Source organism: Manis javanica, chromosome 16, assembly GCF_040802235.1.
Source record: "Manis javanica isolate MJ-LG chromosome 16, MJ_LKY, whole genome shotgun sequence".
Lineage (NCBI taxonomy): Eukaryota > Metazoa > Chordata > Mammalia > Pholidota > Manidae > Manis > Manis javanica.
In genome coordinates this window covers 35,374,594-35,400,107 of record NC_133171.1, presented here as the reverse complement: position 1 = coordinate 35,400,107, position 25,514 = coordinate 35,374,594, and the positions used below count along the sequence as shown (strand labels likewise).

General features: G+C 35.3%; 1 protein-coding gene across 2 annotated transcripts in view; it reads right to left on the bottom strand.

Annotated features, from left to right (window-relative positions):
• Positions 1 to 19,752, bottom strand: part of BMP5 (bone morphogenetic protein 5) — a 125,208-nt gene extending 105,456 nt beyond the window's left edge. The window contains exon 1 of one of the 2 annotated variants that reach the window (XM_037020826.2): positions 18,465 to 19,752. In XM_037020826.2, coding sequence (XP_036876721.1) covers positions 18,465 to 18,954 — 490 coding nt within the window. In that variant the 5' untranslated portion in view covers positions 18,955 to 19,752. The remainder of the gene's footprint in view (positions 1 to 18,464) is intronic. The other variant, XM_037020825.2, reaches the window with a different exon arrangement.
• Between the last annotated feature and the right edge of the window lie 5,762 nt (positions 19,753 to 25,514).

The following is a 25,514-nucleotide window of genomic DNA, read 5'->3' as shown; positions in this document are numbered from 1 at the left end:
ATATTGACTATAAAAAATTACTCTTAATTTCAATCTGCAAGTATTTTAATTAAGATTTTGCCACAGGAATCTTCATTTTGCTTTGCAAGTGATTTTAACTAAGATTTCTGCCATACAAGCTTTTTCATATTTTCCAATCCAAGCTTGCTAATTATGAAAAATTACTATGTAGCCATTTTTTTTTTTTAGTATTCTGAACCAGTTTATGTAGCATTTGACTTTCTCTTTATTTTTTTACTTCCTCCTCCCAAATGACAATGCTCCAAATCTTTCAAAAAACATTTGATCAAAATTTCAACAACTACCTATTCATGTTTCTGATATCTAACCCATCTCATTAAAATTTTCAATTTATTAGCATAGAGTTACTGTAGTAATTTATAAAGTGTTAAATCTTTAATTTATAATTATATATCATTTCTCTTTTGTCTTTTTTTCTATTTTGATAATATTTCCCTGAAGCTTATTGATTATTTGGTCTTCCAAATCAGTAGCTCTTAGATGAATTAAGTCTACAATTTCATTTCTAATTCAGTAAGTTTTGTTTTTATTTCTATATGTCATCCTTTCAGGATTTAATAGGACATGTTTAATAGAATGCTTAACTTATTTATCAACATTTATTTCTATTTTTTCTTTTAGTAGGAAAGTTCTAAAGGCATGAATTTATCATGGAATATAGCTTGACAACACTGATGTTTTGATGAGTTTCCACATACGGTATTTTCTAAGTCTTATTTCTTAAACATTTAATTTCTCTTCATTTAGTCAAGAGATTTTTTTTAAAGATGGAGTTATTCTATATTTATGAATATTTAATTGTCAATATGGCATATAAAATGTCTGCTTCTCACAAATTATTTCACAAATAATACCTGTTCTATGGCTTCTGGCAAATGAAGAGCCCTGTGACCACCAGCACAATCACGATACAAAGTAGTTCCATTGCCACCGATAGGCTCCTTTGTACTTAATCCCTTGCCTACCATTAATCCCTAGCAAATATTAATCTGTTCCCCATCTTTATATTTCAGCTTTTCCTAGGATTTCATATAAATGAAATCATTAAGTATGTATTCGTTGGGGTCTGTTATTTTTCACTTAGAAAAATATATAGGTTTATCCATGTTTTAGCATGTATCAATAGTTGTCTCCTTTTTACACTGAGAATTCCATTGAATGGACATACCAGTTTGTTTAGCCATTTAGCCACCAAAAGACATATAAGATCTTTCCATTTGGGGGCAATTATGAGTAAAAGTTTACAAACATTCATGTACAGGTTTTTATGCAAACCTAAGACTTCATTTCTCTAGGGAAAATACCTAGCGGTAAGATTTCTGGGTTATATAAGTGAATGTATAATATTATAAGAAATAGTCAAGATTTTTTCAAAGTGGCTGTATCATTTTGCATTCCTGCCAGCAATTTATGACAGATTCATATCCTTGCCAGCACTGGTATTATGAGTTTTTTGTTTTTTTCTTTTTCCATTTTTGCCATTTTATGATGTGTAGTTGGTATCTTATTGTGGTTTTAATTAGCATTTCCCTAAAGACTGATGATGTTGGAACAGGGTTTTTGTGCCAATTGGCTATTCAAAATTTTTATAATACTTTTAAATGTATGGGCCATCTGATAAATGATATAAACATTTCATAGATTCTCAAAAAAAAGTATATTCTCTACACTATTAGATACATGTCAATGTATTTCAAGGTACAGTCCTTGATATTTGTCAAATAACCTAGCTTTATTAATTATATTACTCAAGTACATTGTGTGTGTGTGTGTGCTATCATGTGGTTTTAACTGGATGGTAAGACTTCATACTACAATTTTATTTCCACCAATTTTTATTTAACACTTCTGCCAATTTTCCTTTTATACATTCTGACTTGCTACTTTCTATATAAAGGTTTGGCAGTGCTGAAGCTTTGTTGAGTTTTATATAGTTTGTGATCATACTGACTTGATATTCATTTACTTTAAAACTTGGACTTGCTAATAAAAATTTCATCCCATTTTCTCTGCTTGTATAGTCCTGATATACCTTCTTCCTTGATTCATAATTTTTCTAATTATTTGATTGGCATATTAGTGGAGCCATTTTTGCAATTAGCATACTATCATATTAGCATTTTTGCAAATTAAGCATACTTAAATTTGGATTTCTGTTGCTTAAATGTCTTTTGCTAAACTATGCTATAATATAGTTTTGAAACTCAAAAAGTTATTATAAACAAATGAAAACTTTTCAACCCTAAGAGAGGTTGATAAGATAATGAACATATGTAATAAAAAAAACAAGATTTAGAGACCAGATTTAGCCAAAACAAAAATACAGTCATACCCTGGCACTCTTCCCATAGCCTCAGATGTAGCTATCAGTCTAGAAGGTGCTAAAGAGGTCAAGGTGATGAAAATGGGTTGTAAATATTCCACATCACCATGATTATTAAAATAAGTGCTGATGGCAAAAAGTGATTCCAAAACATCTTGGAATTCTGTGAAAAAGGCTGACTCAAAAATCAAACTTGATATAAACTAGAAAGCATGTAATTTGTGGGTAAATGTTGGAAACTGCTAATCAATTAAAAAATAATGTGTGCATTTACTTAGTTTTACTGCCCTTCAATCCCAAAATGCCACCTTTAAGTAGTATAATCAATGGGAGACTTATTGCACCTCTGCCGCTCACTTGTTCTTAGATCCTATGTATCTGCATGCTTTATAATTAAATTACAGATCATTTGGAGATAAGCTTATTTAAACCAAATCCATTTGTTCAGCTGATTTTACCTATCAAACTGTGGCTCCTTGATGACTATGAAATTCCCACTCTTATTAATTTTTTATTTGCACAATCAGCCACAGCAGGTCTCTAAGCAGTTATTTGTAAAATGGAATGTGGGTGATATATTTTCAAAACTCCAAAATATCTGGAACTGTTTCCAGGTGACTCTTAAGTAGAAATGGTAAGTTAGGTGGATGGAAAAAAATCAAAGCATAAACATAAAAAAAATAAAAGCACATAATTACACAGAAGAAATTTCTAAGCATAAGCAATAATGAAGTAAGGCAAATAGAAAAATGAAGAAAAGTTCCCAAAAAGAAAATAAAATGGCCAATACAGGTAGAAAAAAAATCAATAGAAAAATGAAGAAAAGTTCCCAAAAAGAAAATAAAATGGCCAATACAGGTAGAAAAAAATCAATCTCAGGAAAAAGTACAAATTTAAAAAAAGATGTGGTTCAGATTATTAAGAATGTAAATATATCATTTAATTTAGGTTACAGTCTGATACAATAGTGCTAGCATTTACTGTTGGTATAAATAGAAATTGAAACAAATTTACTGCAAAACAATTTAGTAATATTTTTCAGGAGATTTAAAAAAATAATCATGTATTTCATTTAATAATTCATTTTCTAAGGACAGATTCTAAGGAAATGACCAGAAATTGTCAGATATGTTTACAAACACTTACGTATAAAGATATCTAGAGTTTTTATGATAGTAAAAACTGGAAAAATTGCATGGCCAACAATAAAGAATGTTTTTGTAAGTGATGAATTATTCAGCTCAAATGTTGTCATTAAAAATATGCATCACTAATCATCAGAGAAATGCAAATCAAAACCACAGCTAAATATTACCTCACACCAGTCAGAATGGCCACTATCCAAAAGACAAGAAATAGCAAGTGTTGGTGAGGATGTGGGAAAAATGGACCCCTCCCACACTGTTGGTGGGAATATAAATTGGTGCAGCCACTGTGGAGAGCAGTATGCAGACTCCTCAAAAAACTAAAAATAGAAATACCATACAAGCCAGCAATTCCCCTTATGGGAATATACATGAAGAAAACAAAAACCCGATTAGAAAAGATATATGCATCCCTATGTTTATTGCTGCATTATTTACAATAGCCAAGGTATGGAAGCAACCAGAGTGCCCGCCAATAGATGAACAGATAAAGATGATGTGGCACACATATAGGATGGAATATTATTTAGCCATAAAAATGAAAGAAATCTTGCCATCTGCAACAACATAGATGAACCTAGAGAGTATTATGCTCAGTGAAATAAGCCAGGCAGAGAAAGACAGATACTATCTGACTTTACTAATATATGGAATCTAAAAAAAGGAAAACATGAAGAAAACAGAAATAAACTCACAGACACAGAGAAGAGACTGCTGATTTCCATGGGGGTGGGGGTGGGATGAGTGAGTAAAGTAGGTGAAGGGGATAAAGAAGCACAAAATCGCAAATGTAATATAAATTAGTCATGGAGATGAAAGTACAGCACAGAGAATATTGTCAATAATACTATAATATCTTGCTATGTTGACACTAGTTGGGGTGAGCATTTAATAATCTAGATAACTGTCAAATCACTACGTTGCATACTGAAATAATACTATATTTCAACTGTATTTCAATACAAAGGGAAAGTGCTCCTATGAAGCAAATGGACAAATGAAAAAACTCATATACTAGAATTGAAGAATAAACTAAGGTATAACACTGCATAAACATTGCTTACCTCTAGAAAAGGGTATGTTTGAAAATTATAGGAGGACATATATAAAAATATCAGCAATGGTTGGTTAGAGATAATGGAATTAAAACCTTTTCCCTGTGTCTTTTTAATCCTGGATGTAAAGTGACCACAGTGTCAACAAATTAGATTATCATAATGTTCTGCCTGCCATATTTCAAAAATGACTCCCATAAAACAGTATTTCTACAAGGAAGAGTGCTTCTCAGAGTGGATTTCACATAACACTAGGCATCCATGGTGCTCTGTTGGGAGAATTCCAGAATCCGATGTATATATGAAGCCATATAACCTATATCCTACTTGCAGAGATTCACGATGCTCATCAGTATAATAAAGACACTGAGAAATCTCATCTTGAAAACATCAAAGGCTATTTAATTACTGTTTCTCAGCATGTTCAAATTTATGTGACTGCAAAATTTCAGATAACACCTCTTAAAAGGACACAGAAATGCTTTCAAAATACACTTCAGGAAACACGGACAAAGAAATCTGATTAAAAAGAGTAAATCATTGAAAGTGCCCCAGAGATTTAAATGATTATGATGCAGCATGTGTTTTACTTATTATATGACAATGAAGTTGAATTAAAATTAAATAAGATTTTTGGCCTATTCATAAACAATAACTGTATCATCTCACTTCCTTAGTACATCTCAGCCTAAATAATTAGAAGTCAGATATTGAGTTTGTTTACATTTTTCCATATATTATACCTGGACTGTGGGAAGATTGGGTAGGAGTGGTTGGATAAAGGGAAGAAGAGAGAAAAAGAAGGCAGAATTTTTAAAAAGCAGCAGGTGACATCCTAAATGCTCATCTTTACCCCACAGCTACCGCTTGGCTTGCTTTTCAAAGCAGGTTAGTCCTCAGGAGTTCAGCTAAAAGTTGATAAGTTAACAATGATACCTGCTCTTTACAATTCCTCATTCGATTTCTCTTGCTCGGTACTGAGAGCTGAGGTGAACGAACACCAAATTGTCCTCAAGTACTTTAGTAATTTTCTTTGAGAAATGTTGTCATCCCCCAGATATTTTCTTTTGAACAAAAATAAACCTTATTTTTTAATTCATAAGCTGAGGTGCAGAAATAATACATCTAGCTTCTGTTATATAAGATTAACGAATGAGCTCTGTGAAAGGAACTCACTTTACATATGCAAAAGATTAGTACTGTAGCTGCTGTAAAGTCAAGAGATGTGTATTAAATGTGCAGTGCTCATTGTTAGAACACAGAGAGACTTCAACTGGGTAAAGCAGAGGCTGTCTTGGAGAGTTTCTATCTACAGAAGCAGGCATTTCCTAAATTATAGGTTGTAGATGGCCTGCAGTCCAAGTTTCTACGTGCGTCGGTTTTCCTGAGATTCACTGGCCAATCCAGGGTTGGGTCAGAGAAGCCGAGGCAAAGGTTCATACTTAGTTACAGCACATCCCTGCTGTGTGGCCTTCTACACCGGGCAGCAGGTTGGGTTTTTCAGCATCCAAATGAACTATTAGTTTGTTCCAATCTCCAACCACTGCTTTACAGGCCTTTTACCATTTGCAACTTGAATAATCCGGCCTCTTCTATTTTGCCAAGTGTTGCTCCTGTTCATGCCAAGTCTGTCCTTCTAAAGGTGAGAATCGACCCAGATACCCTTTCCATCCCTCATTACTGACCAGTTAGGTTGCATGGCATAAAGGCCAGTAGTACCGATGGTGTCTGCAAAGTGCTTCTTTCCCTCTGCCTTACGAGTATGAGTATTTGCCTCCTTCAAAAGGCCACAGCACCCTGGTTCAGAAGGCCCAACTCCGGGATGAGGCTCTTGGGAAACTCTGTTATATAAAGCATTACTAATGCAGTGAAATATTCAAAATCCAGTAGACAAAATGTTGGAAAAATATATAGAACTTTACAAAGAGTTCAAACAACGTCCCAATGACAGCCTTCCCAGTAACATTTACAACCCTGTATAGCAGTGAATGGCTTGGACTTTGACTCCAGTTCCTCCTTTTACAAGATGTAGGACTTCGGACAAATGACTTAACATCTCTGGATCTCACTTTTCTCATCTGTAAAATAGGGTCACTTTGTGAGAATTAAAAGATAGCACCTGAATTGCTATTAGCACCCTGTCTTAGACTTCATACATACCAGCTGTGGAAGACAGTGAATTTCCAGGAGAGCAGAAATCATTGTAAGTCTTAAGTTCTACTTTGTTTCATTTTAACAATCTGGCGTTCTGTTGTTATGAATTGACAGGTAAACAACAGTAACTGATTATGTACCACTAGACTTAGATCAGCATTTTGTTGCAATATTTGTTTCAGAATCACAGTCATTGTTGTTAAGGAGTAAAACAGTCACAAAACATTGGTCAATTTTTCTCAAGAATCAACTTGATGTCATAATTGCCTAATGTCCCATCCAGAGTAGACTGAAAGCAATACTTCAAAGAGCTCTTCATACTAATTGTTGGAATTTTTTTGTTATTTCCCACAGTATATAATGTGTCTCCATTGATTGAGTATAACCTGAACCCATATCATGTTTGGTGTGCATAGTAACAAAGTAAACACTGAACACAACCTTGTTAGCACACAACTGGGGGAAGTAAAGTAAGGTTTGTTTTGATAGATTAAACACTGAATTTGAAAAATTGTATGACCTCTTACCCTTATTTCCTGAATACAACACAAAGAAGTAACGAGTGTTTGAGGCAAACATCTGCTCTGGATGTACAGTAAGCATCCAGTGTAAAATGTAAACCTTCTTTTTATGTATTTCCTTTACAACCACTGGAGCCCCCCTATTAATAAGGCCCTACAGCTACATAAGCAGGTTTCTGACAAGAGCCCCTTCAGTTTCCTCAGTTTCCTGCATCTTAGTTCTACCTTCGCTCTATGCCTCCTGCACTCAAAGGTTTGCTGCTAACAGGCTTTTTTTTTTTAACTTTAAGGGAATGAAGGTCTGAGAAATATTTTCTATATATGCAGCAGTTTAATTCTCTTAGATGATGTTTTGTAGGGCTTTTACTTTCAGTTGCTGCTAGGATTTTTGTGTGATTTCTTTAAAGAATGTGACACTGAGCCAAACACTCCTGGCACAAAAATTAAGGATTCAGAGCCTAGATCTGGCTCTTCTTGCCCTGTGATCCTGGCAGTAAAAGGTATTTCCACAGTGCCTGGCCCAACAGCAGGTAATCAGCTTACATTTGTCAAATGACTGAATGAATGAATGACCTTTCAGAACTCAGATTTCCACAGATGCATGCTGTAGGATGGTATGTGACTGCTTTGAGTGCTATATACTGTAGTAATGGAGATGAAACTACATAATGAACATAAATATGCTTTGAAAAACTATAAACTGTTGTTGCTACTGCTGTTAAAAGTTGAACTGTTTTTCATAGTGTTTGAAAGTGGGTTACCAAGCTACAGAGTAGTGGTAAAGAACAAAAAATCCTGCAGCCAGACGGACCATGGTTCATCTACTGAGTCTGCCATTTACCAGTTGGGTGACCATTGCAAGTTTTTAGCCTCTGATAAGCCTCAGTTTTCTGATCAATAAAATGGGAATAGAAAGATATTTTAGCCATACAATTGAGGTGCAGGTGAATTGAAATAATGCCTGCAAATCTCTTAGTTCCAGTTCTTGGCACAGGAATTATATTTATTGCTGTTATTGTTGCTTTAATTACTACTACAATTATGCTATGATTTAAAATTACATATATATATCTAACAATGTCATATACTTTAAATGCATCCATATACACACAAAAAAGATAAAGAGTTCACTTAATTCTGGTAAATTCTTTCTTGAAATGAATGGCTGTAAAATGATAAATGTTTTGACATGGTAGTATAGAAAAGAAAAATCTTAAATATTGATTTGAATATGTCAATATATGTAGTTAGAATCCACATTTGTAACTTGACTCATTACGATTAAAAATTTAGCAAAGATCATCCTAATGACATCTTTCAGCATGTTATCAGATAATGCAAACCAATAAACCCATATTTTCCAACTCAGTATATTAGTTAATACCAAAAGTCAGTGTGAGGATTCTACATTGTGGATACTCTAAGCAGATGTCCACAGTTCATGTATGGCCTTTGTGTAACTTTTTGAATCAAACCCATAAATTCCCATCCTGCTTCAAAATATTATAACAGAAAGCAATTCAAGAAAATTAATAAAAAGATCTATCATCTAAACAATGTGCCTGCCCAAACAGCCTAGGAAAGTCAAAATACTTAAAGCTGAATGGTATCAAATAGAACTAAAATTAAAATAATGATGCTCATAGTCATGAGAATGACTGCAAATCAGAAGATCATCATATCCTCAAACACAATTTGAGGCATGCAATACAAAAAGCTCCAAGGTTGCATGATTATTTGAACAGGGTGACTTTCCTATTTAGACTTCAGGACCTTATTCACAGAGATTTTCATCATGAATCAACTTTTTAAAAAATTAAAACTAAAAAAATAAGGTGGCCTATGAAAATAAGCACTAAAACTCTTCAAGGTTTTTTTTTCCCCTTCTTTCAAAAGGCCTTTTAGAAAGTGCCCATGTCTTCACAACCAAATATTTTCTAATTGTATATTATTACTTTGGCCGGCAATCAGTTTCCCCTTCTCCATAACAAGCAAGGAAATGGAACAGGTAATATCTGGAACTAAAGAAAACCATGGGTTCACTCTAGGAATCTGACCAAAGGTAATATGAAAACAGCTTTCCTCAGCACATGACAGAAAATGTTGCCTTTGGGTGTTAAATGGAAGCCCTACAGTCATGGGTCTGCCTTTGACCTCTTCCAGGACATCCTCATGAGGGAATACAATCCATCTACAGTGCAACTGGAAGACAGTAGCCAATGAAATTCAAGGGCTCATTATTTTCGGGGAGGGGGGAATAAAGGAAAAGCCATATGCATGATGTCCCACAGTCCGGTGGACTGAGTGTAGCCCCCACAACGTCAGAATGCCACAGATTCCACCCAAGTAGGAGTAGCAGTTGTGGTGGCAGTAGGGACCATTCACTGCCTTCTTTTCTCATGTGGACTCAAGGCCTACAACCTTACCTTGTCAAGTCTTAAGCACAATTCTGCGTTATGATTGCCACTTGAGAGAGAAGGAAACGGTTCCAGTGAAGTGAAATAGTTTGCTTGAGGATATGCAGCTGTTCATGCAAAGCTGGCATCAGATCAGTCTGACCCCAAAAGCCCTTACACTTCACCCTACTGATGCAGTGAGGGAACCAAGTAGTCCCTCCTCCCTCGAAGCAGAACACTAAGCGCAAAGCCTACTTAATTGATGGCCTTCATTCACTGCTTCCCCACTAGGTAAGTCTTCAATGCCTGCATCAAAGTTATTTGGAGGGGAGCCTACCCATAGGCTCAGCTGAACCCTCTCTTCCTCTGCTTTTGATAATTATAGAAGTAAAATCAGGTTAAATTACCACCCTTAGGGGCTTTGAAGGCAAACACAGACTATTCTGGAAAGGAGCTGTTCTATTCAATGCTTGTCTGTGATTAAAGGGCAGGGGGGCTGGCTCTGGCCTGGAGGCTTTGCAGTTGGTTATTTATGAGAGCTAAATAGCAGACATACCTGCTCCTCCACTAAATTCTGCTCTGTGAGTCACAGGAACTCTGCCAGAGGACAGTAAAGGTGGCAAAGAAGAAAAACAATAATCCCGATTTACCTCCTAACATTATTCCTGCCTGCAACATTAACTGTGGAGAATATCATATGTTTCCACTTAGAGCTGAAAAACCTTTAACACACAGCCATGGGTCATTTCAGGAGGAATGACATAGGATTGAGAATAAATAGGCCTAAAGATTGAAAACATATATTGCTCTTTATATTAGGGTATGCTCTGTGCTTTCCATACTGAGTTTTCATACTGGCAGTTGCAGTCTACTGTTTGTGTTGTGATCTGAAAGTGCTATTTCTCTCTGGGTTTTTGTTTTTTGTTTCCAAACACAGTCTGCTCTAAAATTGTTTCAGTATATTACATGAAATTACTGATCCACATACAATTTGAGATTTTTCTTCATCATGCCAAGTCTATTTTTGTCACTTCACCAAGGCATGAAGTAATTGGACTCTCACATTAAATTCTGGTTCTAACTTGACTTTTTAAATAAATTAACCAGGACAAAGGTTAATGTATGCATTGGTAACTTGCAGTGAAACCGAAGTGATTCGAGAACTCATGTTGACCCCAATAATCGTTTATCCTGACCCTAATAATCGTTTATCTGCTTGCGCCCGACGCCCTCCGTGGCGCCTCAAGGCCGGCCCTCGACTCCCATATCCTCCGCTCTCCGACTTTCATGAGTGGCACCAGTGGGCTCCATGGCCCTTTGGCTTCCCGTGAGGATCAGCCGATGGAAACATGGCAGAAAAGTATAGTCAGGGTACTTATTCTGGGTCTTCCTCCCTGCTGAGAATCTAGGGGTTGGCTGCTTGGCACCTGGCTCACACAGGCCACCTTTCTTATCAGGACACCTTCCTCTGAGTTTTCTGGTAACCGTTTCTGCTCTCTGCCCAGGAATAAGGGGAAAAGGCTCCCCAGAGGCCCCAGGTTCTATGCTACATTATCCTGTTTGCTAAAATGCCTGCTCATATTATAGTCCTTTTAACATCACTTAAACTCTCCTCAAATGATTCCGTTTGGGTGTGTGGCCTCTTGCCTTCCGGGACCCTGATACACCACTGAGGATAAAAAAAAGGATGAATAGGATGTGGTTCCTGCCATCAGAACACGTACTCAAATGCGCAGGGCTGGTTTCATGGGTTTCACGGGTATGTGCTGCTGCAAAGGGCCCTGCGCTCACAAGGGCCCAACGCTGGGTCTAACACTCTGCTGCCACCATCTTGGAATTCTTGATAATTTTTGAACAAGGGGCCCCATATTTTCATTTTGCATTGGGCTCCAGAAATTATTTAGCCACAACTGCAAATTGGTAGATGTTAGATACAAATGTAACTCTAATAACAACAAGGAAGATTTATTGAGGTTTATGTTCCAAATACTGTTCTTAAAATTATATGCATATTAACTCACTTAATCCCCTCCACATTCAGTGAAGAGGATGTTATTTTATCAGCACTTTTTAGATAAGGAAGCAGAGGCTCAGAGAGAATTTAAGTAACTTGCCCAAGGTCGCAGTGCTCGAAAGTGTAGAATATGGGATTCCGATTCAGGCTTTCTGGCTTCTTCTATGCTACTCTGCTTCTGTGATGGAAGCACAGAAAGGAAAGCAACTAGGTTTAATCCATAATTAAACCTTAAATCCATCTAAGCAGTAATATGCCGTGAAATTAAGACTCGGGAAATGACTGTCTCCTCTATAGGAAGGCTAATCACAAAGTTACATAAGGGGCAGAAAAATCTGTGCACAACAAATAATATTGAATTTCTTAGGTCACAACAGCAAGAATAGCTGTAAGGGTTTGTAAATGTCAATAAATCTTTTCATTTTGACATGTCTCATCATCCTAAATAAAAATCTAAATGACATTTACATCTGTTAGTCTGTACTTTTTAAAACTATTTTCTTTATTCCTAAAAATTCCAGGAAACTGTAAAACAACAAGAACAAAAAAGTTGCTATTTACTTCCAGAAAGAAGTGAAATAAACACAAGATCCAAGAGATAATTTAATTAATTTATTTCTAAAATAGTTTATTTGCACTGATACTCTATGATTTATGAAAAGAAAATGAAAGGATACATTGTTATGAAGACAGGCATCTTCATCATTTCAGAAATTATAAACTAGCACATATTCTAGTTCTATTTCTATACTGGTCAAACTATTTAAAATTATACAAGGTCTCAGTTTCTACATCTTATGTGGTGACCATGTAATTCGCGGCCTTCCAAGTAGAGGACATGCACCCTCTTTGGTTAAGGGGGCTTGTTTTTGTTTTCCTTTCTTCCAAAACTACTGAAGATGCTTCTTACTAATCTAGAAATTATTTTTCCCCTTATTTTAGGCACCGTATACTATAATAGATTTTGTTTCTACCTCTTTTAGATTATAGTTTGCCACAACTGTTTAGACAAAATTCATACAAGTTAGGTGTCACTACTTGGATATGTGGATTCTTATAAACGCCTCCCAAACGAGCAGGTGAATACTCCCACTATTATTTTGAATCCAACGGTCATAACTTTAATTTCCACAACTGGATCTTAACCACCCCAATCTAACATCAAAATCACAACAGATTCCTCCCTGCCCCAAATAAATGAGCCAGTTGTCAGGACTGACTGGAGTATTTTAAAGGATACCTTAGCCCAAGGTATTATTTTAAGAGATGAGCAAATGGGGAAACCCCACAGCCCAGCCAATAAAATATGAACCTAAGGTGCAAAGCCGCGCTCATAAATATTACTTAGAACAAGGGATCCATTGTTTTGCTCCAACCCCGTTCAGTGGCTCCTCTGATCTCAGCCCCTCTCTGTGCGTCAAGGAAGCCTCTTCCTTCAACCTGTGGTTTGTTCAAGCTGAGCTACTACATTATTTATGACTGTAAATGTGAGTAACCCATCTGTGTGCTCCTTGTACACACAGAGTCCCCCTCCTTTCTCCCCACTTCGGTATTTTAGGGGGGGAAGGATGAAAGGGTTTTCCCCGGGAGCTGATGTGGTTGGGATGTTGAATTAGCTGCTGTGTCAGTCAGTGTGAGGTGGCCTGAGGATTTCCCAGCACAGCCCCACCTGCACCAGCCGGAGATGAGCCTCTAATGACTCAGTTCATTCATTTTCTTTCTTTCAAGGGCTTTAAAAATAATACTTTATGTCTTTCTCTGTCTCATCCTCATTGTTCTCTGCCTTCAACTGTTACTCACGATCTCTTTATCCTCTCTCTTCATCTCATCTCAATTTTAAAAAAGGCAATCTCCTCATAGACGGGGCATGAGTATTGAATAAAAATAATACAAGCATAAGCGTTTTAGAAACAGAGCATGCATTTTTGGTTAGTGTCATTTTTGTTCAACAGTGGGTTGTTCCTTTTTTTTTTTTTTACTTTCTCTTAAATATCCCCTTTTAAATTTTAACTATGTTATAAAATAGCAAAGGCAAAAACAATTAAATCCTGTCAGTGGGGATCCTCAGGGAGAGGCGAAGAGGCAAAGATGAATGGGACAGCGCAGGAACAACTAGAGGGGACGGCAGCAGCCCCCAGCTCTGGTGCCCTGGGGAGCTTTTCTCCTCCTGGGCGGGGGCTGCGATGGGCACATCATAACCTTTTCCTTCCCAACGAGAGAGAAAACAGGAGTCTATACCTGAATGATCAAGCTGTAACTAATTGATTTTCAGCTAATCTAAGCCTCCAGCTGTGAAGAAACCAGTACCAAAGGCAGACCCGGGAAGGGCGGGGGGCAGTTAGGAGAGGGGTGCCAAGGAAGCCTGGGGCTGCAGAGACCGCAGGCCAAAAGAGGAAAGGCTAAAACAATGTGAGGGGAGCGTGGGTGAGGGGAGGGGGAGGCGATGCTGGAAAAACGGCAGATTGAAGGGGTGGGAACCGCAGATGATGGGTGGGCACATGTTACCCGACCTTTCCATTTCCAGCTGTACCATCTTCTCCAACTTTTAAAACTGGCTACTTGTGAATGACCATTAAAACATGCAAGAAAACTTTCAATTCAATTACGCCTGTAACCATCTCTGCAGCTATGTCCGTCATTCAGTGACAACAGCTTGAAAGGAGAAGCAGAAAGTCTTGGGTCGCATTCATGCAAGCTAAGTGTTGTTGAAGAAAAGAGAAAAAGATCTCCCCCCACAGCAGTGTCTTATCTCTTGGACAGTTAAGGTTTTAAAGAATGATTGTTTTACCCAATATTAGCAGTTGTTATTCCGAGCATGGCCTGTGAACACGTACTATAATGATTTCAGACCATCTTTCCTCCCATCAACCCATCACACACACCCTCAAAAAAAAAATTATCTTCCATGTATTTATGGGTGTGTTTATGTTACACAAGTGTTCAGAACCCTGTTGGAGAGGCTATATGGGTAGGCATCTTTAGGTAGATCTGTATATAAATTCCTCTCCACAGGGCACTTGAGTCAGCCAAAAACAGCAATAAATATCAATGATGTCTTTCAAATCTGTCAGCTGAAGACATAAGCATTTTTTTTCTTCCAGTACTCAGAGAGTTTAACGTTTTGGGGAAACAAGGATAGAGGGTTTAATTTAAAGTTTTGAAAGCATTTTTTTCTGTTTCATGTCTCAACATGGTATGTATGTTGTTAAAAAATAGGAAAAAATTTAAGCACCTTTATATACTTTCATGCTTGAGAATAAATATATGTTTGAATTATATCTAAGAAGTAATTGATTTTAAGCCAATTTACCAAAAATCGTTATAAACCCAAAGTTCTTCTTTATCAGAGAAATACATGTAAAGAAGATAAAAGTAAATTCCCTGTATTCACTGGTTTTTGTAATTTCTTCTAAAACTTGCACAATGTTATGACATTTTGATTATCACCAAGTAACCAAAAACAATTAGTTTCTGACTAAAAGATCTTAGAAATGCACTACATGTTTTTCTTTATGTACACAGGAGATATACTTAAATATTCAAATCAATTACCTAATTATTCCTTTCTTTTGCATAGGTATCTGATACATAAACTAACCTTTAGCATTTTTTAACAAGGGATGGTTAAAGAAGAAAAAGTTTACTAGAAAGATTCTTATGTTACAAAAAAAAAAGCTACAGACTATGCAAAAATTTCACTGATATTCAACAGTTTAGGGACAAAGCAGAGAAGTCAACATTTAAAATTAGATACTCTAAGGCTGACAGATTTGGCCTAAGCATAAGGAATACAATAGAGTGGAACTTTTCTCTAAGAACAAATCAATATTTGTTTCTTAAAAGTGAACAGATAACTAAAGATAATTTAAAGGTCAAAATAATGTGTTTGGTTTCATATTTAGTTGTTTACATTGGCCTTAAGGCAATTTATTCACATTTTATTTTTCCTTTTACTAAAGTCTAATCTGTTTTTCACTTCTGAAAATAAACATCACTTGAAATTTTAAAAATATTTTGTTAAACCTGATTCAGATTCTGACTCAGGTTTAACTGTTCTTGAACCAAACTTATGTTGGAAAAAAATGTCTTTCTAAATGACAAGATAATTGTAGAAACTATAATATTTGACTTGAAAATGACACATGCAAACATTAATAAAAAAAAGATGCTACTAGATCCTTTTTATATAATTCAACTTACTATGGGAAATGTCTACAGATTCTTTTCACATATTTAAATATCCAGGTGACTTCCTCAATACAAATCCCTTACCTATTGTTAATTTGAGCATTTGCTCTTAGTCATCATTATATACATATATTTTAAGAGACTAAAAAAATAAATAAAATCCTCTTGAGTCATATAAGAACATGAAAGAAGTTGCAGATAATATTTATTAATGAATGTTATATTAAGAATCACTGAAAATCTTAGCACAGTTAATAATGACATAACACTTTTACCTTTTCTAAGTATGCTTTGACCTATTTCATTATGGAAGAACTATGGAAGTTAAAGCCTTTTACTAAGCAGTGATTGGTTGTAAGCTTTGGATATATTAGAATACGTGGTTTAAGGATAATAATAAAAATTGTGGCTCAGTTTTCCTCATAGACTATGAGAAAAAATGCACTTATTGCTAGAATCAACTTGTCAGTAACATCATGTGACATTTAGTTTGGAATCATGAAATAAAGAGAAGAATATGGTTTATTATAGAGGATAAATTGTTACTCAGCAGTTTAGGCAGATAAAAAATATATTCTTCAGCTTATATATAATATTGTTTTTCCAGGGTAAAATGAATAATTATATATTATGTTATAGTTAATAAACTGCTTTGTTGTTACAATCCAAACAATATAACCAAAACTTTGGTTTAAAAATGTAAGTATTCTTTAATGATAAAAATGGTCCTAGAAATAACTGAATAAAATGGTTTATTATTGCTTTTCACTTTCTTATTCTATGTAGATTTATAAATAGTAATGTCACACAGGTTCAAAAATCATACTTAATTCCTTTCTAAAAAAATAAATACACTTCTGTGAATGATCAAAATATTCAATGATAATAAATGCATTATTAGGACACATTCATATTGAGCTGTTGTTTTTTTATAGTACATAACACATTCTTCCCTGTCTGTTTTTAGGTGACCTGAACTGAATTTTTTCAGTGATTCACTTTATGAACGTGTAAATCATGCTAGATTGGAATTTTTCTATTAAAATATTGAAACTACTTTAAATTATTGAATAATGCTTTAGAAATTGCTACAAAGAAAAATACACTGTGCATCACATTTGCATGCCACTTATAGTAGGAAAAAGGTATTAAAGTAATTGAGAATTATGCTGTATTTTAATGGCTTGAAAGTTCCAGCTGAAACCTCTTAATTATATGCAGATAAAAAGGCATCCATGACACCTGATTAGGGCAACCAATGATGACGTACTAAAATTTAATAATGAAAGCTTTGTCTCTAGTAACATGAAACATGATTTATTAAGCACCTTATCCTTCATGCTAAGATTGCTTAAGAGCAAATGAGCAGAGCATATTAAGCAACACATGTTATAGAAGCATTCATGTGTTTTTAGGACTTTTTGCTATCTGACTTTTCAATGGTATTTTGAGTTAGTATATGAGGAAGTTTTAATTAAGTATGTAATAAAACGTCAATTTTAAGTCAAAGCAGTTGCATTTTTTCAGGTTTTAAAAATACCTATATTAAAATGTTCTCCATCTTTCAAAGTGATTAAATTTGTTGAAAAAAGTTTGTCTTAAAATAAATATATTGCTATTTTTTGAATGTCTCAAGGTAGTAAATTTTTATTTCAGTCTCTATTAACTATTTAAAGAAAATTAAAGCCCTTGTAAAATATTTTAAATTGGTAACTCTTTAATATTATTGTGAGATGAACTATTAGGAACAAATTTTCCACTGGATATTATCAGTATTTAAAAACTATGATGAAAATACCAGCATTGAGCAAAGCATATTTTTAAAGTTACTTAATGCTAAATAGAGAACTTTTCAAGTAATTGTTGCTTTAAATATAAAAAGGAAAATTTTGTATAGGTAAAGATTGCAATAACATGTTTTACATTTACTTTGCTTCTGAAAAAAATCAAATAGGTATGATATATCTTCATCATTAGTTAAGAAATGTTAGATTGAAACTTCTGTTCCAAAATATTTTTCACAGAATTTCAAAATCTCTCCCTGACCATCTTTGCTACTAATCTTTTACAATATTATTTGATCTTCGTTAATTTCACATCAATATTTTCACAGTAGTTGTCTCCCTTAAATGAGGGTTTTTAAGTGGTTTTAAGTGGCACATAAACATATACTTAACAAAAATATGGTTCAGAATGGCACTTCTACTTTTCCATCTGTAAAGGCTTATTTCTGTATTATTATTATTTTTTATTATCATTATTGCCCATAGCTTAGCTATCCTCATAAATTCGCTTTTTTTCAGACTGCCTGTTTATCCATACATTTAAGCAAGGCTGAAATTTCAACAAGGTCTGAAAAATAAAAAAAATCTACCCAAACTGTGTTTAATTTTAGCTTTTTATATTAAAAATATTTTATGTATATATACATGCATGTGTGTGTGTGTGTGTGTGTGTGTGTGTATAACTTTGTTGCTCAGACAAAATCTTAACACTGCATCAGTGAAAGGAGAAAAACAGAAGCTGGAGAGGAGAGTTATAGAAAATGACTTTATGTAAACATGACCACCTACCAGGCAGCTACTTTACTATTAGGAAAACTTCCACTTTGTAATAACATAGATTAACAAATAAACAAACAACATACCTAAATTGACAAAGCTCATGACCATGTCAGCATCATTCAGGAAGTTGGTATCGTGTAGGCTGGCTAGAGGGGGGCTCTGCGTGGTCAGGGGAGCTGCTCGAGATAACTGGATGCGACGGGGATACCCATTGGGAGAGGCTGGGTACCCCTTCCTTGCTGTTCTGGTCTCCCCTGACAGGGAAGCCCTCACTGAGTATTCCAGCTCCTCGGGATTTTCTCCGTTGGCCATAGCATTGTACAGGTCCAGCATAAAGAGAGGTGCAGAGGAAGCTTGTTTTCCAGGTGAAAATGGTCTGGGTCTGTGAGGCAAACCTAAGATAGAGAGAATTTCCCTCTGTATTTCCCGTCTTTCGTGGTTCCGTAGTCTTCTATAAATAAAACTGGAGTGAACATGATTGTCTCCCAGACCTCCTTTCGCACAACCCATTAGAACCCAGCAGCTCCAGAGGAAACCCACAATACCCCTAAGTAAAAATACAGTCAGATGCATTTTTGTCCAAAAGCAAAAGTTGGTATTTTTAGTCCTTCTTGTTCTCCTTTAAAAAAAAAAAAAAAAAAAAAAGTTCCTAGGAGATACACTTTCCCAGTAGCTGAAAAAACAAATTTACCTATTCTTCATGACAGTGACATCTCTGGACACATCTTCACTGACTTTCCTGCCTTATTTTAAATATTTTGGAATATGTCAAGAGTAGTTATTCCTAAGAAAGCTGAAACTCAGATTTCCAATTATCCACAGTTGTTAAGAGTTTTTGCTGCATTGGTGTAGAAGACGGCTAGTATGATTTGATCAGATGACCTATGCATTCCTATAAGAATTTATGATAATCAGGCCTTTGGTATTTGAATTAAGGAGAGTTGATCTTCTGATGAACTGTATTTCCAAAGTTATCTTCACTTGTTCTTGAGTTCTTCTCAACCCTTGAGTTCTTTCCAAGACAGATCCTGACTTCTGAATCACAGATCTATGCTCATCTGCACCTTGGTGTTGGGATATATATTTGTCCGGCAGCTTGGTGATAACTTTAACATCTTTTGTGTCGTCTTGGTGTAAAATAAGACTCAAGGTTGTACTATTCAAGTAAATGTGTTTCCCTGAATTTCCTTGAAAACCTTCCTGTAAGTCCATTCAATCCCTTTCTCCTTCTTACTGTTAATTCCACCTCCAGCAGGCACAAATATACCAGCCCTCTTCAAGGGAGATCTAAAGAGTAATGTAAGCACAACCCTGCTGGGAAAGAAGAGGCTTCTCATTGTAATTTGAAACTGGTAAAGCAAAAAGCACTTAACCCTTCTGCGACCAGAAAAGCCTCCATTTTCACAATTTTATAGCCATGTATCTCAGAGAGCACAGTGATGTGGGGGGCATGTAAGTTCTAGGGGGCAAAAAAGCCAGTTTTCAAGCAGCAGACTGAAAATTTTGCCACCAGTTTTACATAGCACTCCTTTAGATCTTTCTTTTAGTAGTACACATTTAGTACACATTTAGTACACATTTAGTACACATTTAATACACTTCTATATTAAGTCTCAGGTTTGTGGCTAAATTAACAGGATATGTCTCAGTTCTGTATCTGAGGCTTTTTTCTAGTTTTTGTAAGTTATTAAAGTTTATTTCTTAAGAAATAAAAGTAAGAGTCATAAATTGCAGTTAATTTGTTGTTTCTTAGTGACAGCCAGATCTTTTTAGAATAAAACACAGTAGAAAATTAATCACCAGTAAGTACATTCTAGATCCCAAAACAGCAGTTATAATAATTCAATAATGGTAATTAGATAGCCCAGCTTTAATGGTCTTTAAATACCAAAATTTTAAGCAGAAAAGTATATGCATACTTCTCTTAGGTCAGTACACTTGAAATACAAATACCCTAAGATGTAGTGTCATGATTCTTAATTTTTAAGTCATTTCAGTTACAATATAAACAGACTTACAAATTAGATATTTCCCATAAGTTGTACTCAGTACTTTGATTTGTTTTAACCCATGCAAATAAACACAAGTCAAATATTCATGACTACATACAGATTGAAATTTGTGATTTTAAAATTTGATGGGTATAATGGGGAAAGTGCACACCTTTCCAAAATACCATATTTAATCTGCGGAAATGAGCAAAGTACGTGTTTATCCTTAATGTTTAATGCCTTTAAAATTTGGAAGTCTACAATGTTTGGTGCAGCTATAATTTTCCTTACAAGCTCTCACTTAACCTTAGGGTTCACAGTACTTTCATTGTCTGGGATATTATTCTGATACCAGCATAGATTTATCGAGCAAATTCTAGAACTATTATGAAATTTTAATGTTTTTCCTTTACCCAGAGGCACCTGGTTTCTTGTGTAATTCCTTTTTAAATATTTCCTCTGAGTGTCTAAAGCAAAGCCATTATTTCTCACAAGTCTTCAGTTTATTGGTGAGGGCAAGACAGTGAAAGAGCTTGCAGAATCTTAGACTGTATGCATCATTTTTCTTATATTAACTCGCTGTACTACAACTGGAAGACACTGTTAAATATTTGCTCTACTGAAAATTCTTTATTAACAACCATGTGGGATGCCACAGTAGGAGACCCAATTACAACAGGCATGGAAAACCTCTAAAAAACAGATAACACGTGGATAGCAGTAGCATTAGGTCAGAAGTGAAGGAATATCACTTCAATAAGAAATGGTTTAAACCATTAAAATTCTTGAAATTGTCTACTTCATATTCAAACCAAACTGAGAATTTTGGGGGCATTGGTGCAGATTCAAATCAAGTACTTTGACACCAAAAGCCTCTGCATTTAGAAGACATATGCCAGATAAAGTTTATTTACATATTAAAATAAATTATAAAGGTTATGAATTTGTTTCATGTCTCTAGAGCACAACATAGAGTGGCAAGTAAAAATTGGCCACATTAGAGGAAGAAATAACTCCTATTATCTTCCACATGTTCTGAATGTTTTTTCTAAATACAAGTGAAAAACAAAAATGATCTAAGTGTCACAAACCTCAAAAAACTCATTTTCTCAAAGCATGATTTATAATATCAATCAGTGTAATTATAATTTAATTATTTAGCCAGGAATATAGCCTACCTCTGATTTGGAAATCAGTTGCCAGTATTCTTAGTTAGAATTTTTAGTATCTACCCTCCCCCCACCTTCCCTTCCAACTCAGGGTGTTTGGCAAACACTCATTTTTCAAAAGGATCAACATGTGCAATGAGAGAAAGAAAATAAAGAAGGAGAAGAAAAAAACCTGCCAAGAATAAAGGGGAAATGGTAACCACTGAATGAAAAGTCAGATTCATTTTCAATTAAAAGTAAATGCCCTTCACTACAGCATTTAGATTCCCAGGTAGATTTGTATTTAAATATGTGAGAGCAATTTGAAAGATAAAGTGTTTTGCAACTGCATGGTATAAACATTCCAAACTTCTGAGAATGTATTTAAAAGTTGTAGAAGTCACTGAACATACTGAACAAAATACATGCTGAGAAGGAAGACATTGAGACAAGAAAAACATTCAGGACATCACAAAAATTGTTCCTAAAGAGAAGCCTTCAGAAAGAAGACCCACCACTCATAATACAGTATTTGCGTAGGGTATGAAGTAATGTAAGTGACCTTCCGGTGGGGAATGGAAACAACTGAATCCAAGTAAGAAGTATTTCTCCTCTGTTTTTCTTTCTGTCCATTTTTCGCTTCCCCTCACTAAAATGTGACCCAGGGAATTTGAAAATCGACTAGGTCCAAGAGTCAGTCTTTCAGAACAAACATGCTCAAAGAAAAATTGAAACATCTGTAAATTTGTGTTGTTCTGGAAGGGTCTTTCTGTTTTACCTCTGGTTCTGTTGTGTTGTTTGCTGTTGTGATTGTTTTCTCCTTAAAATAAAAATTCCTCTGAGAAAGGTATGACTGGAGTGAAAGAGATATACCCAATATAAACAGCGTCTGTGTTCCTAATTATCTCTCAGGTTTGAAAACAACCACAAATCATTTTAATATGATTAAGCAGAAGCTCTTAGACTGGGCCGGAAGGAGTAAAGGGGAAGGGTGGGAAGGAGAAAGGAGACCACTTGGGGGACTAAAGATGCTGGCAGTAATGTGAGAATTCAGGGAAGACATCATCCCTTTCTAGAATCTTTTTTGGTGAAAACATAAACAAGTGCAGAACAAAGCAGCATCTATGGTGTTAAATTACCTCCAGTTCACTCTTCTTCTGAGCCAAAAACATAGTGTGTGTGTGTGTGTGTGTGTATACACATAAAAAGAGAATTTGGTGTGCATAATAGTGGTCCAAAGAAAGGCAGAGTGGTACTCCACTACCACCATCTGACTTAAATTTGCCTGCAGTTACCTGAAGGAGATTGTAATCACAGGCAGCCTGTGCTTTTTGTCTCTCTAATTAATATTTTTAAAGAAACCTTGGAAATGAATAATAAAATGAAGTCACCAAAAACTTTTGAAATGTTGGTATTCTTACTGGATAGTGACATTACTGAATTTTTTTAAGAACAGGATTTTTCAATAAGCTTCGTATTATTACATGCTCCTACAATTGTTTTATATTATTTCATGAGAGTAGGTATTCTAATAGTTACTTGAAGGGGAATAAACCAGCAGATAATCATTAAAAATCAAACACTGTTAAAGAAACACCAGTCCAAAGATTGTATCTGACAAGTAAACTCCAGCTAACTGACTTCAGAACATTTGCTCAAATTGTTAGTGTAGATGTTTTATCCAACATCCAGATCGACAGAATATTTTAAATAGGGGGGCTGACCATTAAGCAATTGTGTAATTACCATGAAGGAATATCTTCATTTTTAGTGTTTTATGATTTTAAAAACTCATTTACGACCTCCCAACCTGTTGAAGTACTTATTTGTCCAACATGCCATTACTGAATGCCTACTATGTGACTATCATGTGCTGTATGCTTTAGACACAAATAAATTCAGACAGTATTCTTATCCTCACAGAGTTGACAATCAAATGATATTTCATTTCAATTGATTTAATGGCATAAAATTGTTATTTAAGTGTGGTTATCAATTAAGATATCTCTATTTCTTTTTTCTTGAGAGATTAACTAGAATGCAAGGGACTAAAAGTAGGGGCTGGATTTAGTTTCTTCACCTGTGTTAAATAGTACACATTAGCAGCTCAATTAATATTTATCAAACAACCGACTTTTTAACAAAGATGAACAATGTTCTAGAGATTTTTCTTTTTTAAGGGCAGTACTTTCTGGAAGCAATAGCTGCAAGGATTCATTAGGCATACTAGTTGACGAATCGCAGGATCTCTAAATAGGTAGGCTCACCTAGCCCTCTAATGTTCCAATCATAAAGACACTGGCTTATTATGTGCTTCATCTTACAGTTATGAATCAAGTTACGCACTTCTGTCAATACTAGACACTCATAATGAGTCAAAAGGAAAGCATCATGTAATGAACTACATTAGCATTTGCAAGATACCTTGGTCTGTCATTACTGTGAGAGCTGATTGAGTGCCTGCCAATTGAATTAATATGGCTCTTGATCCAAAAGAGCAAATTCTGTTCCGGTCAGTTAATACCCTTGGAGTTGTAATGACTGGTTTGTTTGGGATTTTTTTTTTAGCAGGGGCGGCAGTGGTGCTGTTTTTATGACCCACATTACAATGCAAGAATCTATTGAAAGTGACTACTCTTTGTTTAACAAATATTAGTAATTAACCCACCTGCTAAAGCAAAGGCAGCTATATAAAGAGTTAAGATACACAATTGACACTGGGATGAGGTTAGGTCTGGAAACATGATGGGAAAAGGCACTTAATAAGCCTAACTGGACAGCACCAAAGTAAAAGTCTTTAAACCCACACTTTTCATAGTTTATGCTCCTGCAGGTGGGAGACCCTTCCAGTATCTTATCAACAGACTGGCCCATTCAAAATCTGTGCAAGTGTTAACAGTTCAGCGAAAGTCCCCACTGCCGATTTATCCCAATCGGTCCCATGAACAGCAAGTCCATCCTCAGTGGAAAATCAAAACCTATAAATGTTGTCAAAGTTATGCAAAATCACCACAATAGCATATTTATTATTATCTGTAATGCTTTGATTAAATGGCCCTACTTTTCGATAGCAACTTTTTTTCCAGGAAACGAACAGTACTTCATAGAATCCTTATCAAAAGCCTTAGGATAAATTTAGAGCTGAACAAATTAGCCCCAACTATATCACATAAATTATCCCCATCAGCAGCAGAAGAAACTTGTGTGTATTTCACAGGGGATCTGTTAAAATTCTGCAACATAAGAGAATATGAACTCTGTTTCCTAAGACATAGTAGACAGAGGAAATATAACTAATAATGAGGGTCATGGACAATAATTGTTAATATTCAAGTTGCAAGCATATAATATCCCTGGAACACAGAGGGTCTCAAACCAGATTGCACATTACAATCACAAATGGCAAACAGAGAGAACTTTTAAGAAATACTAGTGGCTGGACCATCATGAACATCAATGGAATCATAACTCTTGAGATGGGGCCTAGGTATCAGTATTTTCTAATACCAATAAAATGTGGCCAAAGTTGAAAACCCCTAAAAAATAACTGAATCTAAACCAGGACACACCTAAGAAGCACATGCTTCAGTATCATAACAGAGTTCCCAAATTAGAACAAGACCTTTGATTTTTTTCCTTGATTGTTGCTAAAATAACCCGCTATGTAATAAATTATTTAAATAAATACACAAGGCTAGCATCCAGAAAATGTTTTGCACCCATTTATACCCTAAATTCAGCTTACTCAGCATCTACTACAATAGACAATCCCTGCTCTTCCCAAATTTAGAGGTTTGTGGTTTCTAGAGCAATTCCCATAGATATTTGCACTTGAATGCTGGGCTTAAAGTGAAATTTCTTACAAAGCGCTGCTGTATCACAGAATGAAGAAGAATATATTCCTCAAAATGGCATCTGTTATCACACAGTCTCCTGTGCTCTCATTTGTGATTCTTTCCACATTGTGATTGTAATACAACGTGAATCACAAGGC